The 17,382-nt window shown below is 36.4% G+C and overlaps 2 protein-coding genes across 3 annotated transcripts in view; one reads left to right on the top strand and one right to left on the bottom strand.

The window, feature by feature from the left end:
* Positions 1-10,976, top strand: part of LOC127416036 (cell death regulator Aven-like) — a 32,954-nt gene extending 21,978 nt beyond the window's left edge. The window contains exons 3-6 of the mRNA XM_051655116.1: positions 7,727-7,797; positions 7,950-8,045; positions 8,255-8,564; positions 10,524-10,976. Coding sequence (XP_051511076.1) covers positions 7,727-7,797; positions 7,950-8,045; positions 8,255-8,564; positions 10,524-10,663 — 617 coding nt within the window. The 3' untranslated portion in view covers positions 10,664-10,976. The remainder of the gene's footprint in view (positions 1-7,726; positions 7,798-7,949; positions 8,046-8,254; positions 8,565-10,523) is intronic.
* Positions 10,977-11,860: 884 nt separating this feature from the next.
* Positions 11,861-17,382, bottom strand: part of LOC127416034 (ryanodine receptor 3-like) — a 54,724-nt gene continuing 49,202 nt past the window's right edge. For both annotated transcript variants that reach the window (XM_051655114.1, XM_051655115.1), the window contains 13 exons: positions 17,285-17,371; positions 16,745-16,948; positions 16,509-16,639; positions 14,504-14,546; positions 14,296-14,423; positions 13,804-13,864; positions 13,570-13,716; positions 13,335-13,469; positions 12,879-13,035; positions 12,665-12,729; positions 12,480-12,580; positions 12,340-12,391; positions 11,861-12,009 (listed from right to left, as the gene is read on the bottom strand). In XM_051655114.1, coding sequence (XP_051511074.1) covers positions 11,914-12,009; positions 12,340-12,391; positions 12,480-12,580; positions 12,665-12,729; positions 12,879-13,035; positions 13,335-13,469; positions 13,570-13,716; positions 13,804-13,864; positions 14,296-14,423; positions 14,504-14,546; positions 16,509-16,639; positions 16,745-16,948; positions 17,285-17,371 — 1,407 coding nt within the window. In that variant the 3' untranslated portion in view covers positions 11,861-11,913. The remainder of the gene's footprint in view (positions 12,010-12,339; positions 12,392-12,479; positions 12,581-12,664; positions 12,730-12,878; positions 13,036-13,334; positions 13,470-13,569; positions 13,717-13,803; positions 13,865-14,295; positions 14,424-14,503; positions 14,547-16,508; positions 16,640-16,744; positions 16,949-17,284; positions 17,372-17,382) is intronic.

Below are 17,382 nucleotides of genomic sequence, written 5' to 3'. Positions count from 1 at the left end.
TATGTCACCCAAGATAAAGACAATGAGAACATGCCTGTATTTAAAAAATGTTTTAGTTCACCCAAAAATGAAAATTATCTTTTTACTCACCCTCATGCCATCCCAGATGTGTATGACTTTGTTTCTTCTGCAGAACACAAATAAATATTTTTAGAAGAATATCTCAGCTCTGTAGGTCCATACAACGCAAGTGAATGGTGATTAGAACTCACAAGGTTCAAAAATGACATAAAGGAGACAAAGTAATTTGTCCAAATGACTCCAGTGGTTAAATCCATATCTTCCAAAGCAATCTAGATGTGGGTGAGAAACAGATCAGATCAAAAAGTCCTTTTTACTATCAGTCTGCACCTTTAACCAGCCCCAAACAGTAGGTGGCTGAATATGAAAGTGTAGATTTACTGTAATAGGACTGTAAATATTGATCTGTTTCTCACCCACACCTATCATGTCACTTCAAAAGATATGGATGTAGCCACTGGAGTCTTACGGATTACTTTTATGCTGCCTTTCGGGATTTCAAAGTTCTGGTCACCATTCACTTGCATTGTGAGGACCAACAGAGCAGTAAAAAAACAGCAATAAAACATCAAATAATGCGCTGTTGTAGTGCTTTCATTAAAGCACAGGGTGAATAGAACTTTTTGTTTTTATTAACATTTTCCATACTGTCCCAACCTTTTTCTGAATTAGGGTTGTAAAAACATATAATGTAAAACATGCAGTTTATAAAAAATAAAAAAAAAGATTTCTTATTATTGGCCATTATATTGCTTTCCTGCACAAATTAATACTACTACTACTACTAATAATAATATTGTCCAAAATTTCTGTATCACCCAAAATTTCAATTCTATATTTTCCCTATTTCCCCCATTTTTGTTTTCTGTTGTATACTGGATGCAAGGGCAACCATCTGAAGCTAGCAAACCTCTAAGCAAGTAGTGTAGCTAGCAGATATAACAAACCAGGTGCAAGAGACATGCCTCGTGCACCTGGTTTGTTATATTTGCTAGCTTCACTACTTGCTCAGTGCTTTGCTGCCCTTGCCTTGGATGCTGACAGGATCTTTGCTCATTGTTATGGCAGCAGTTGCCATAGCACTGTCACTACTAGTGAAGGAAACATGATAAAATTGCCTGGATGACATCTCCTGTCCACAGCCCACTCACAACCATGTTTTCCACAGTAATGACATGAAGCATTGCGTACTTGGCAGTCTGCTCAGCTTTAGGAGGATTCTTGTTTCCTGTGACGTCCATTCACTTTTCATTCGGCGGGCTTGTCGTATTAGTTCAAAGACAATTTTTTTTTTTTTTTTTCATCACTATAGTCAGTGATAGTAACTGCATCTTACCCTGCAAAAAAACTAAATCCTTATTTTTGTCTTGTTTTTTAGTAAAAATATCAAAACATCTTTTAAAATAAGATACATATTTGATCAAATATTAAGCTTTGCTTTTTTGTAGTTGCTTTACTGTAGCAATTGTTAAAAAAAAAAAAAAAAAAAATATATATATATATATATATATATATATATATATATATATATATATATATATATAGGGGAGTTATTCTATACACACTGGTGCCAGAATCATTCTCAGATTTTCTCCTGTGAAGGAGGATCCATCTTCTTGACCTTGTGGCCCTGCACTGTATCATCAGCGGCAGTGTGGCCAACTGCACTAGGCAAGTGTGTCTTTACTGAAAGAGCTTTTCTGATGCAGAGGGCAGTGAGTGTTAAGCCTGCTATTCTGCCTCACCCTGGCTGGGACAGCTGTGCATGACAGACCCACTTCTTCTTTCTTCAGCTGTCTGAACTTGCTGCTGCCTCAGAATTCATGCTGCTTGTCAGTGCCAAAGAGAAATGACTTCAAAAGATGACGCATGTTCAGCTTCTGTCGCAAAGGTGTATAGTGAACTGAGGGTTTAAAATAATGTAGATCCAAATGTTTGTGTTATTTATCTTGGCAGTGTCCTTATGTCCCAGTAACAATTAAACTAAATGTTAGAAAGCTGGAAATGTTTTATGGATGTTACAAAATTACATTTTTATTATATACGTATACGTATTATATATATATATATATGCGCCCTGTATATGTGTATATATACAGGGCATATATATATATATATATATATATATATATATATATATATATATATATATATATATATATATAATACACACACTCACACACACAGTATATATACAGTACTGTGCAAAAGTTTTAGGCACTTAACATGTTTCACAAAAGCATTTGTCATAAGATGATTATATCTTCAGCTTTAGTGTGTCAATAAGAAAAATACATTTTAGACTCCCAAACATTATTTTTGCAAATTGAAAAGATTAGAATAGAAGAACAGGGCGCTCCTCAAGAGATGGCATTGCCCCCACAGAGACCCCCACTGAACATCAATTCAGTCTGGGATTACATGAAGAGACAGAAGCAATTGAGACAGAATAAATAGATAGAAGAACTGTGGTGAAACTCCAAGAAGCATGATACATCCTATCTGCCAACTACCAAGAAAAACTGTGTCCAGGTGTACTTAGGAGAATTGGGGCTGTTTTAAAGGCAAAGGTGGCCACACCGAATATTGATTTAGCTTTTTTATGTTTACTGGACTTCGTATGATGTTAATTGATAAATGAAAACTATTTATGGCATTATTTTTGAAGACATCCTCACTGTGCAACATTTTTCACAAGTGCCTAAAACTTTTGCACAGTACTGTGTATACGCTACCGTTCAAAAGTTTAGGGTCACTTACGCATTCTTTATTTTTTTTTTTTTTTTTCACATTTTAGAATAATGGTAAAGTCATCACAACCATGGAATAATAGAAATGGAACTATGGGAATTATGTTGTGACTAAAAAAATCCAAAATAAATCAAAACTATGTTATATTTTAGCATCTTCAAAGTGGCCACACTTTGCCTAGATTTAGCAGAAATGTACTCTTGGCATTTTCTCAACCAACTTCTTGAGGTATCACCCTGGGATGCTTTTTAAACAGTGTTGAAGGAGTTCCCATCTATGTTGGGCACTTATTGGCTGCTTTTCTTTATTATTCGGTCCAAGTCATCCATTTCAAAAACTTTTTTTTTTTAAAATAAAATTTTAGTTTTGTAATTAAATTTATAAGTTGGTACATTATATTTTTGTCTACAAAACTAATTTCAAACATTTAAGCATATGCCTTCAGATCAAAATATTTTTAAGATCATGAGAAACATTTCAGGCAAGTGACCCCAAACTTTTGAACAGTGGTGTATATATACGCGCACACACTGCATTCAGAAAGTATTCAGATCCTTTCCTTTTTTCACATTTTGTTATGTTGCAGCCTTATGCTAAAGTGCTTTAAATTATTTATTTTTTTTCACATCAATCTACATTCCATACCACATAATGACAGAGCAAAAACCAGATTTTTGAAACTTTGCAAATTTATTAAAAAGCAAAAACTGAAAAATTACATTGAAATAAGTATTCAGACCCTTAACTCAATACTTAGTTGAAGCACCTTTTGCAGCAATTACAGCCTCAAGTCTTTTTGGGAATGATGCGACAAGCTTTGCACACCTGGATTTGGGGATTTTCTGCCATTCTTCTCTGCAGATACTCTCAAGTTCTGTCAGGTTGGATGGGGACCGGTGGTGTACAGCCTCCAGAGATGTTCGATTGGGTTCAAGTCCAGGCTGTGTGCTTAGGGTCATTGTCCTGTTGGAAGGTGAACCTTCGGCCCAGTCTAAGGTCCTGAGCACTCTGTACCAGGTTTTCATTAAGGACATCTCTGTATTTTGCTACGTTCAGCTTACCCTGACCAGTCCCCCCCGCTGCTTATTTCATACAAAGGTGTACACTACAGTTTTCAAAGACAAAGGACAACTGGCTCTAACAAGGACAGAAAGAGATGTGGAAGGCCAGATGTACAACTAAACAAGAGGATAAGTATATCAGAGTCTCAGAGAAATATACGCCTCACTTGTCCTCAGCTTCATTGAATTCTACTTGCTCAAAACCAGTTTCATGTACAACAGTGTTATGGATCTTAACCCCATTGAGCTTTTGTGGGATCAGCTAGACTGTAAGGTGTGTGAGAAGTGCCCGACATGTCAGTGCTGCAGGAAGCGTGGGGTGAAATGTCATCTTAGTATCTGGACAAACTGACAGCTAGAATGCCAAGGATCTGCAAAGCTGTCATTGCTGCACATGGAGGATTTTTTGTTGAGAACTCTTTGAAGAAGTTTAAGAAGTTCTGAACATTTTTTTTCAAATTGTAATAGTAATTTTTTATGTTATTAATGTCCTGACTGTACATTGTGATCAGTTGAATGCAATTTTGGTGAATAAAAGTACCAATTTCTTTCCATAAGAGCAAAATCTGTACATTATTCCAAACTTTTGACCGCCAGTATATATATATATATATATATATATATATATATATATATATGTATATATATATATGTATATATGTATATATGTGTGTGTAACTCAGCAAAAAAAGAAATGTCCTCTCACTTTCAACTGCTTTTATTTTTAGCAAACTTAACATGTAAATATTTGTATGAACATAAAAAGATTCAACTAAGACATAAACTGAACAAGTTTCACAGACATGTGACTAACAGAAATGGAATAATGTGTCCCTGAACAGTCAGCATTAAGTACTGCAGTGCATCTCCTCCTCATGGACCGCACCAGATTTTCCAGTTCTTGCTGCGAGATGTTACCCCACTCTTCCACCAAGGCACTTGCAAGTTCCCGGACATTTCTGGGGGGAATGGCCCTAGCCCTCACCCTCCAATCCAACAGGTCCCAGACGTGCTCAATGGGATTGAGATCCGGGCTCTTCGCTGGCCATAGCAGAACACTGACATTCCTGTCTTGCCGGAAATCATGCACAGAACGAGCAGTATGGCTGGTGGCATTGTCATGCTGGAGGGTCATGTCAGGATGAGCCTGCAGGAAGGGTACCACATGAGGGAGGAGGATGTCTTCCCTGTAGCTCATAGCGTTGAGATTGCCTGCAATGACAACAAGCTCAGTCCGATGATGCTGTGATACACCGCCCCAGACCATGACGGACCCTCCACCTCCAAATCGATCCCACTCCAGAGCACAGGCCCCGGTGTAACACTCATTCCTGCAATGATAAACGTGAGTCCGACCATCGCCCCTGGTGAGACAAAACCGCGACTCGTCAGTGAAGAACACTCTTTGCCAGTCCTGTCTGGTCCAGCGTAGGTGGGTTTGTGCCCATAGGCGACGTTGTTGCTGGTGATGTCTGGTAAGGACCTGCCTTACAACAGGCCTACAAGCACTCAGTCCAGCCTCTCTCAGCCAATTGCAGACAGTCTGAGCACTGATAATTGTGCATTCCTGGTGTAACTCAGGCAGTTGTGGTTGCCATCCTGTACCTGTTCCGCATGTGTGATATTCAGATGTACCGATCCTGTGCGGGTGTGGTTGCACGTGGTCTGCCACTGCGAGGACGATCAGCTGTCCTTTCTGTCTCCCTGTCTTTGGCGTCTCACAGTACAGACATTGCAATTTATTGCTCTGGCCACATCTGCAGTCCTCATGCCTCCATGCATCATGCCTAAGGCACGTTCATACAGATGAGCAGGGACCCTTGGTCTCTTTAGTATCCTAAGTTTTTATAACTGTGACCTTAATTGCCCACTGTCTGTAAGCTGTTAGTGTCTTAACGACTGTTCCACAGGTGCATGTTCATTAATTGTTTATGGTTCATTGAACAAGCATGGAAAACATTGTTTAAACCCTTTACAATAAAGATCTGTTAAGTTATTTGGATTTTTACAAAATTATCTTTAAAATACAGTGTCCTGAAAAAGGGACGTTTCTTTTTTTGCCGAGTTTATATAGTGAATCAGGTAACCCTATAACTTGCAAAGGTGCATTGTTATTTATTATTAAAGGGATAGTTCACCCAAAAATGAAATTTCTCATAATTTAATCACCCTCATCCCCTGGCATGATTAACCTGCATTAATCATGCCATCCCAGATGTGTAGTACTTTCTTTCTTCAGAACACAAAGATTTTTAGAAGAATATTTAAGCTCTGCAGGTCCATACAATGCAAGTGAATGGTGGCCAGAACTTTGAAGCTATAAAAAGTACATAAAGACAGCATAAAAGTAATCCATATGACTCTATTGTTTAAATCCATGTCTTCAGAACCGATATTATAGGTTTGGGTAAGAAACAGTTCAATATTTAAGTCCTTTTTTACTATAAATTCTCTTCCCTGCCTAGTAGAAGACTACATGCACAAAGAATGTGAATAGCCAAAAAAACAAAAAAAAACAAAAAACAAATTGAAAGTGGAGATTTAGTAAAAATAAAATAAAAAAATAAATAAAAAAGACTTTAAAAAAAAGACTGTTTCTCACCCACACCTATCATATTACTTCTGAAGACATGCATTTAACCAAAGGAGTAATATGGGTTACTTTTGTGCTGCCTTTGTGTGCTTTTTGGAGCTTCAAAGTTCTGGCCACCATTCACTTGTATGGACCTACAGAGCAGATATATTCTTCTAAAAATATTAATTTGTGTTCAACAGAATAAAGAAAGTCATGCACATCTTGGATGGCATGAAGTGAGTGATGAGAGAGTTTTCATTTTTGGGTGAACTATCCCTTTAAAATTATTATTAATTACTTTATTCAAAAATATAAATTATTAGAAAATAATTTCCCTTAAAAACACTCGATATGCAAGCTTTTATATCGATATTTGATTATATAAATAAGCTTGCATTTTGAGTTGTGCAGTTGTTTTTTTTCCTTCATAATATTTATGCCATAATTTGCAGCTCTAAATTTAAGTTATGCATTTATTTTAGTGTCTTTCCAAAGGAATATTATTTCCCTTAGCATGGAGTAAATTGAAGCAGATTTTACTAAAAGCAGCACGCATTCATAATTTAAATGGATTCAGAATTCACAGTAAGCTATTACAGTAACAATTTAGGGATCAGAAATAAGACAGTAATTAATGACTAATTAAGGACTTTTTTGGCACTAAGGGCCAATAGTGTTAGATGCTATTTGCACCTCTAATTAAATACTACCGTACGGTATAGGGGCATCACTGCAGCACATTTATTTTGTTTATTTAGAGTCCCACAGACATTTTACACCAACCCCTAACCCTAACCTTCCCTACTTTGTTGAAATACTATATACATTCTACATATATATTTCATACTTATAAGCCGCACATTCTCACAGAGTACTGAAAACGTATAAAGGATGTATTTTGCATCATACAAACTATTGATATATTTTGTTTTATCTAAAAAAAATTATGACAACAGCAAATATAAATGGGCTATAAAACAAGAATAAGAAATCAGCCAATAAAGGCTTAATAAATACTTTTTAAGTACATCACTAGTCACTTACAAGTGTAATTATTAGTCTTATTTCTGATCCCTGTACTAAAGTGTTACTGCTTTTACAAAATGTACAAAGCATATGAATTTCCGGCGCTAGACTATTCAGTCAGTGAATGAGTGTGAAGTGTAAGCATAATTTGCATTATGTACTGCTCTCTTTAATGTGTTTCTATTAATACAACTGTGGCTGGTGACTCAGTGTGTATGTTGTTTAAGCCTTGGATGAAATATGTATTTTTTATTTTTTTTTAATATATGTACAACCTTTCTATCTATTTTAGGGGACTCTTTCACACAGTTCAGGTTCTCTGATGAAAAGGACTGGGAGATGGACTCACTGGCAAAAAATCAGGTACTGATTGGTGTAATAAGTGTCTAAGTGTTATGATTCACTTTTAGCTGAACTGTTTTTGCTTTCTTAGTTCTTGTTTGAATCCTGTTGGCTAAGTTGTTTGAGAAAATATCTGTCAATGAAGGATTCTCATGGTTGATTGACTTTTTCAGATTCCAGCTCTGTTTATAGACCTGCCAGCTTTAGCTCAGAATCTGCAAGAACTTCCACTACACACAAGACTAAACCTTGAGGCTGAGTTTGTTCAGGTAGTTAAGAACCCTTGTTAAATTGTTGAAATACTTTGAAACACTAGTGCACTAACACTAGGAATTGCTTTTCCTGTAAGATTAAAAAGACTATGATAAAATGACTGGTTTTGACTTCTATTCTAAATGAATGAGCCATGACCAAAGCCATTATGTCGGCACATTGTATATTAATATGCTGTAATGTTCTGTATTATTTGAATGTTCAGGTGACGACTCCTGTTGAACTGCCATCGGTGACAGTACGTCATAAAACAGACGCCACTGTAATAGGTGGATTGGAAGCTCTTCAGGCAGGCCGCGAGTCAGGGCTGGGTGTTTCTTGTGCTGTAAAGCCTGCTGTAAAGCCTGTTCCAGTTATCACACCATCTCTTTCAGTCCTGACAGCAGTCCAGTCTGACTCGGATGATGCTGACAAGGAGCTCGACCTTCTCCTCAACTTGCACAAACCTGTAACAGAACTTTCTCCAGCTGAACCCAACATTACAATAGATGAGGTGCTGAACAACCCAGTGCAAGGTATTCACATAGATCATATAGGTTCTTTCTTGTTTAAGGAAAATTCCAGGTTCAATACAAGTTAAGCTCAATTGACTGCATTTGTGGCATAATGTTGATTACCACAAAAATGTATTTTGACTTGTCCCTCCTTTTCTTTAAAAAAAAAGAAAAGAGCAAAAATCTGGGTTACAGTGCAGAACTTACAATAAAATAAATGGGACAAATCCGTAAACGTTAAAATGCTCACTGATACAAATATGTATAGCCACAAGATGTAAACAATCTGTGTTAACATGATTTTTGTGTGAAAATAAATTACTTTGTGAAGTTATATCTAATATAACAACTTCGTTGCCATTTTGACGAAACGCTGTAATTCCGCAAAAACAACGATTTAAACAACTTTACAGCTCAAATAATAGACAAGTTTTAAAGAACTTTCTAGTTCTAAGTGCTTTTATAAAAAGCTTCACATTTCTGTCTTTAAACCATCCATAAATGGGTCCCATTCACTTCCATTTAACCTTGTGAGACCCCGCGTCCACATGCGTGGAAATGACGTTTTGGCTTCACTATAGGTTATGCTTAATTTAACTTTTTTTTTAAACCAACTGATCTCAGTTCAGGAGACTCTAGGCTGTCATTAAAGGTTTAAACTTTCAGCGCACCAAAACAACATGTTGCCAATCTGGTGCCGAGTTTGTCTTTCTTAGAAACGGCAACAAAACTACATCTTGTAAGAAACCAGCTTAAGTTGTCACATTAAAACCTGGTTGAGTCAAAAGAGTAGAGTCTTTAGTTTCATCCGAAATGCTATTTTTACAATTGCATCGATATATTGTGAAATGGCACGCTGTTAAACACAATAGGACTAACTTTCCATAAAAATCCCACATTCACTGTGCATTATCACATTGACAATCAATGGACGTATCCAAAAGCTGGAAAATGTTGCTTTCAGAGGCTGTATACAGAGTTAGGATAAAAATAAGGTGCATTTCAAACTGTTCTGAGACCAGTGAAGACATACAGCACACTGGAGGTTAAATCATTCAATAATTAGGGAGCAAGGGAGCATCCTATAGCTTTCCTATACAGCCCAGTGCATTCACTTTTAACATCTGGTCAAAAGTTCAGTTTCAGGCTGAAGATGTTGTTTTGGACCACTCAAAATGTTTGGCAGATATGGGACAATGATAATCAGTATTTAGATTCAGAATTTATAATGCTACATTTTATTTTAACATTGCTAGTAGTGATTGGATGATGCTGGCCATTACTTTTAATCAGAATTATTTATTCAGCTTTATAGAAAATCAGCTGTAATGTCTATAACATCTCAACATGAATAACCAACATTCCTGGACACATAATAAACTATTTGAAGAAATAAATCTATATAATCTATATATCTAAATTCTACAGCTTGAAATTACTTACAATTCCAGGACTTGGTCCCACTGTCCACATATGTGGACATCAATTTTAAGGAAAAATATTTGCTCTAGAAAATTATTATACATTTTTTTTTTTTTGGTTGTTTATTAGGTACTACTAGTTATTAATCAAAAAGGGAAATGGAAAATGCACACAGCAGTCATGCTCTGATCTCAGGAGGTTAAGTGCCTCACTGTAACCTCGATTTTTGCTTTTTTAATTTTTTTGTTCTTACGAAAGGTAGTCAAAATAAATTTTTGTGGTAAGAAACATTATGCCGCAAATGCTTTCAACTGAGCTTAAATTGTACTGAACCTGGAATATTTGTTTAAAATTTAAAAAATAAATGGTTATAAAATAGTTTTGACTGAACGTGGCTCTGTAAATTCTGATTGAATAAGTTGTTGACAACTGGTCAATTTGTTATTTTGTGGGTCATTTTCTAATTCCATCATGAGTAAAAACACCCATTACCTGTGTTAAAATCACAGTAATGCACAGTCTCTTCTGGCTTATTACTTTTTTTCTTCACCTCAACAGCTTCAGTTGAGGAAGAGAGAACTGAACAAATGGTTGACATGAAAAAGCTGAAGCCAGAAGTGGAGAGAGAAGCTAAAGCCATGCGGCAGGAAGTGACAGAGGAGGATCTGGAGGACTGGTTGGACAGCATGATCTCCTGACCTGACAGAGACACTTTCCTCCCTGGTGACTGACACTGTCATAGATAAAATAAGCACATGTGGATATACTAATGCTGACATAGCTTTACCTCTGTGCAGACATCAGCATCCTACCATGTCATGTGTCATTAAACGAAGAGGACTAATTTAGTCATCAAATATAAAACATGTTTCATGCATGTGTTACTCCTAAAAGTGGTGATGTGGGACAAAAAGTGGAACAGTTTTCAAACCTACTGTGAAATGAACCTGTCATATACTCACTCAATCCTTTCACTCTTTACATTCAGATTAAATGCAGTTACTGACAGCTGGGATTTATTGTATTAGCTACTTTATTTTATTTCTCCCTCCCCAAAAAACATTTTTTTACAGTTTTGTCATCCACTGTAGACCCCCCCGACCTCCTTTTTTTTTTAGCAATTGTGCTGCATAAATAAGCAGGCAATCAATGTTTCGCAGTAACCTTCATCAAACGTTAAAAAAGCAGTGATGATCTTTACTCATGAACCAACGTCAACTAACGCTACAAAACTATTAACCTAGGTGAGACTGTCAATTATACAATCTAAACTAAAATTATATCTAGCAAAACATATGAGCAAGAACAAAAGATTTGCATAGTTTCTCGTCATAAGGCACTTTTAAGTGTGAGAAACATCTAGTGGACTCTAGCAGATGATGGATATTAGTTCTCATTCCACCAGTCAGATTATGGTTCTTGAAGGCATAGCACATTCTTTATAGTTTTTTTTTTTTTTTTTAATCGGGCATAAATCTTGTTTAGCACTCACTGAATATTAAGAAGGTATTCTTGTGCATATTTGTGTGGACATTCATTCAACGCATCAAAAACGTACATATGGTAACTTCTCATCTCACAATTTAATGTGCATTTGTGAGTTAAGCAAATGAGGCAATATGTCAATTTACCATGTTTTTTAAGGATCAAACATGGTGTTTTGGCAGGTTTTAATTTGGCAATGTGTCTACATGTTTTCACTGTTGTACTTAAGTTCACAATTTTGGTCTGATCACAATGAGTTCTCAATATGTTGCTGTCATTTCTGGTGTAGAAACAGCTGAGGTTTCGAGTGATTGGATGATTGGTAAAGCAGCATTTGATGAGAGCTAGTTTTGGATGTTGTGTCGAACCTACACAAGGTCCTAAAGTTGTGTGAATATTAGAATCTTGTGCAGGATGGTGCTTGTAATTTCACATATTCGGATTGAGGGCAAAAACATGTCCTTTAGCCCAGCTGGTCCTCATATTGCTTCCGGAAACAGTCTCCAGCAGGGAAGAAATCCCAACACCTTTCCTGATACATCTTCCAGACATACGACTCCTGTAGACAACAGGATGATAGTGGACATATGTGAAGTGCATTATATCACCCAATAAATAATCAGACAGCAAATTCTCTAAGATTGGGAATCGAGCATTGAGAAAGACTTATGAAGAATATTTTTTTATGAATGCTCTATATTGCACATTCTTTCGAACTTCTTTTAATTTATCCTGAAAACTTTTTCTTAAAGTTATTAATTTTTTTCAAGAATTTTTCCATGTATTCAGCTCCAGAACTGGAGTTGTTAAATTTCTTACAATTCCCATTACTAAAAATCTCAAAGGCATGATTTTTGCCATTTAGTTTTTAATTGGTTCAGCGGATTACCTGACCAGTGTGTTCAGTCTCATCTTTGTTGATAAGATACATCAGGAAGAATCTAAAAAAATATATATATTTAAACATTCATATGCGTTGAAATAATATAATTTTTGTGTTACAGCAAGTCAAATAGAATGTACACTCACAAATAGTTGGCCAGATTGTGCTCTTGTAAGGTATGGGTCTCAAAGCCATGCGGGGTTCTGTCAAAGTAGTCATTCCCGATTCCACAGATAAAGCATTTTGTCTAGATAAAAAGACAAACACTTACAATGAACAAACTGTGCTCTTTTTAGACCTCCTAGGAGAACATGTGACAACTAACACTCACCTCCATGTCCTCCTTCACTTGCTCTTGCTGGTCTCTCAACTCGCCAAAGGCATCAATGATCAAACCTGGTTTGCCAATAAAAGCATACACGAGTACACTGATAAAGACCCTTCACCGTTATGTTGAAGATATTGGCTATGAGGTTATGTTGGCTGGGTAGACTTGTTGCTATGTAAGTCCAGTGTTTAAATGGGCATGTTAATCAGTGCAGTACCCTGAATGATGGCCAGCAGAATGACGATGACGAAGAAAAAAAAGGTGATGTCAAACAGAATGCGGTAGAGCTCGTATGGGTCACCGGCTGGGTCCTCGATTTCGTCACCGATGCCACCGCCAGCTCTCACACCCACATACATGTGGAACAGGTAGCACTGAGGAGAAATTTAAATAGTTTTTGGTATTTAATGTTCTTTCACAATTTGCACAAAATTTAAAAGTGAAGAGTGTAATTTCTGCGCCACCAAACGGAATTGCAATCTGTTTGACTCAAATGGGACAGATGAAACAACATTGGCTCTTCTGCTGGTGTAAGTTTGAGTCAACACTACAGTTATTTTTACAATTCTGAAATTAAACACTTCACTTACAGACTTAAGTAGAAATAAATGTTATTTTTAAAAATCCAGGTTCAAGCCAACAGATTCCTTTCAAAACGGAAAACTGAGCTCACAGTCATCATATCATCACACTTCATGTCAGGGGTGTCCTCATCTTCGCTCTTGTTGTAGAACTTGCGGAAGAAGTTAAAGGCCACCACAGTGTACAGGTAGACCACGACTGCCAGGAGGCCCACAGTCAACACCAGCTATTCAAATGAAGACAGTAATGAATTATAACGAGATTTCAAGGAAAAGTGCTTTGTGGTAAAACTGTGCTACAGTCACCCCCTGGTGGATGAGACTTGCCTGCTTGCCATTGTGAGTTACAGAAGAGAGAATGGTTCTCAACGTCTTGAAGCCCATGGCAATGTCCAGCAAATGAGCGGCGAAGAAGAAGTTGTTGTAATGTCCAAGAATAGACATAGTGGTGTACCAGATCAGATAGAGATAAGACTGAAATGAAAGACAAAAGGTTTTATTGTCCAGCACAGTTTTTATATACAAGTCAATTTAACATGTTTGAACCTGAGCCGTACTCACATTGTCAGTTAGCACCACTCCCATTTTCCAGATGTGGTACTTGGTATCAATGGAGCTCAACCTGCAGTTGAAACCGAAACAGTCATGACTGGCAATTTAAAGACAAGGAAGTAGTGGTGAGACATATCGAAGGGCTCATTCCTTATTTTATTTTTTAAATATACTATAGCCTTAAGTTTATGTCACAGCCATGAACCATGATTTGTTGCTTGCTACTGCTAGTCAATGGCAGGTGGTATTAGGGAGAGGGGGAATTCTCTAGAGAGCTTTTTACTGAAGAAAAATGTGTCAAGAATTATATTTTTGATCTATATTCCCAGAAGAGAAAAACTGGAAATTTTAAATGTGTTCATGTGCTAAAAGTTAATTTAGTCAACTTTTAGGAGTATACTAGCATATAAATCTTCAAAACTTATGGACATGGACTTAAAGCCACAAAACTCTAATTTTGATTTCATGGGTTTGTAAGACTTTCAGGCCACTTTGCCTCACCAGGACACCAGAGAGGCTTCCTTCACCACAGCCTCTTCAGTGGGATCAAAGTCCAGAGCACTCTTATCCAGACCCAGAAGTTCAGCTATGCGCTCGGCCCCATACAAGTCACCATATTTATTTATGATCTAAAGAGGAGAGTAGACAGTCCACTGAATAAAAGAGTCATCAATTGTTAACGGGTAGAGTTTACTGTTATTCTGCTTACCTTCCTCTTAACAAATTTGTCCCAGTAATTGTTAGGGAAGGACCTGCAAGAGAGGCAAGATGATTTGTAAGTATTAAATTCCCATGATATTGGAATAATGGATGTATTCAAGGAATGATGGCAGGAAATGAAGTATTTAAAACTTTCAGACTGAAATTGCAATGATCACCAATTACTGTTTGTTAATTACATAATTACTGTGTAACACTAATGAACAGTAAGTTATTAAGTGGAGCCACTTACATATAGAGCAAATACACAAATGTTATTATAGTAATGATGATTACTATAGTAAATATTTGTTATAACTTGTAATATGTGTAGGGTAAAATGGGGCTAAAGGTTCCCCGGGGTAAAAGACTCCTTTGATTTGATTTTCTCCCAAAACACTAAATAGCATCAAAAACTACCACTGTACTTTCCTAAACACCTGTTTGTCACTATACACAGCAAAATTGTCCTCTTCCATGAGATCATTGCATGCAATGTCTTAAGTTTGATTTTAAGGTAATTTGATCTAATATTTAATCATGTTTAAATGCTGTAAATGTATGTAGCTAATGAATATCCTGATCCACTGACTGATCCAATCACAATGGAAATTAATTTATTTATAGAATTCATGAGATGTGGTGAAATGTCAAATGTGAGTGAAATTAACAAGAAATGATGCACCCTTTTCTTAAGTGGTTATTTTAAATAAGTAATATCTTAATTTACTCAAAGGATCTTGCTGTCTCAAAAGTATTTGCATAAATGTACAAATTTTGCCTTATAACTATTGTCCCGATATTTACACGGTATCACTTTAAACCCCCTGGGGGCCTTTTATCCCAAATGAGGGAGCCTTTTGTCCCATGTGTGGGGTAAAAGGCTCCCTCACCACCTTTTTTTTTAATTTATTTTTTTAAGTATTTTATTCAAAACAAACTTCTGTTATTTATTTTTACACAAATTGTGTCGCTCCATCAATATGCAATAAAAATGCACTTTGTGACCAGAAAAAAAAAGCTAATTTGACTTAAGGTGTGCCTTTAGCCCCATTGTACCCTAACTGACCATTTCAAGGAATAACATTACATTTAACATTTTTTTATTTTAATTCTATCACCCTCATTTCATCCTGTAATTTTTTTTTCTTACACAGAGCACAAAAGAAGAATTTTTCATTTTAAGATTTTAATAGTCTTTAAAAAAGACCCAGAGGTATCATAAAAGTAGTCCATGCAACTTTACAATTCTTCCAAAGGCATATGATTTGTGTTCACATGAGCTATTGTGAACAACCTTCTTTTTTAACCAGTGTCAGAAATGAACCTTTACTTAAAGGGAAAATAAATTCCCCCTGGTTTTGAGTTTCATGGGCATTTTTTTTAATGTATCAAAAATGTCTTCCCTTTATACTTCAGTTTAATAATTTTGTTAACACAAGTTCTCAACCTGAATAATTAGATTGAAAAAATATTACCAACAAGTCATAAAATTAAATCAACATGAAATCATTATTTATTTGATAAAGTGTGTAACTAGACTTAGAATAGAATAAGACTACATCAGATATTACAAATAAAAGTTTTTGCCTCCACATTTTGAATTTTGGGGGCATTTTTGTCACTTTCATTGGCATTTGTGCCCCAAGCCCCCTCAATTCCTGACCCTGCTCGTAACGCACATAAACGCACAACAGCATCAATATTTTCACTGAAAAAATGACTTGGAATATGATGCAGGAGTCGCCTGGACTGCTTTTATGATACTTTTCATATTATCTTTTTTTAAAGTGAGTCACTATCAACTGCCATTGTGAAAAGACAGACTGTAATATTCATTAAAACTTCCCCTTTTGTGTTCTGCATAACAATAAAGTCACAAAGGTTTGGGATGATATGAGAGTGAGTAAATTATGACAGAATTTTCATTTTTGGGTGAACTATTCCTTTAATGTAAAGTGATTCCAGCATTTAAGAGAAAGAATAAATAAAACAGAATATGAAGGGTTTCTTACGGAGTTGCAATAACCAAACGATCCCACTGCCCTTTGATGTCATCATCGGATGGCTGCTCAGTAATAAATAAACCATCAAACTCAAGTTTCCTAGCGATCTCTTTCTCTCGCTTAAACACAACTAAAGGAACCTACAGAGAGGAGAGGACAGGGTTACATTAGCAACACTGTTACGCATCTTGCTTTGGCATACCGTCAATCCAGATAAACAAACTAGAAATGTAATTATGATCAACCTTGAGGCAGTAATATCCAATGACACAGAGGCAGGAGATGACGGTGTGTAATACAGCCAAGAAAGTCAAAGTGGGTGCCATATAGCCAGTGCTCTCCTGAAGAATGAAATATTCCATGCCTTCATCATCATCTTCATCACCCTCATCCTCTCCACCACCCCAGGATCCCTCCTCCTCTTCCTCATCATCAAATTCTCCAGTGACCTTAGAGGGTGAAATATTTAAACTTGCAAGAGAATAGCTTACAAAATAGGTGATTCAAAATGTGCTATATGTGCAGTCCCTACGTTAAAATTTTTATGCATTTAGACCACGTTCACATAATCCATAATGCATTTCGTTTTCAGTTTTCTAACGTCATCGATTTCCAAAGAATAAAGTTATGGAGAGCGTTTTCAAGCCTCCCCTTTTTAGTGGAGGAAAACGCAGTTACAGTGTGGATGAGAAGTGTAATCGAAGCAAAAACAATGCGTTTTCAAACGTCTTAATGTGTGGACGTGGCCTTAAAGTTGATAGAAAACAGATCTATCTACAAGACACCTTGTAAAAGAGCAGAATGAAGTTGATGGCAAAGGCCACAAACAGAGCAAGAAGACGAAGGTTGTAGAAATTACGAGCCAAGTAGTTCTGAAAAGAAA

This window comes from Myxocyprinus asiaticus, chromosome 25 (genome assembly GCF_019703515.2).
Source record: "Myxocyprinus asiaticus isolate MX2 ecotype Aquarium Trade chromosome 25, UBuf_Myxa_2, whole genome shotgun sequence".
Classification (NCBI taxonomy): domain Eukaryota; kingdom Metazoa; phylum Chordata; class Actinopteri; order Cypriniformes; family Catostomidae; genus Myxocyprinus; species Myxocyprinus asiaticus.
This window is presented reverse-complemented; position numbering and strand designations above follow the sequence as displayed.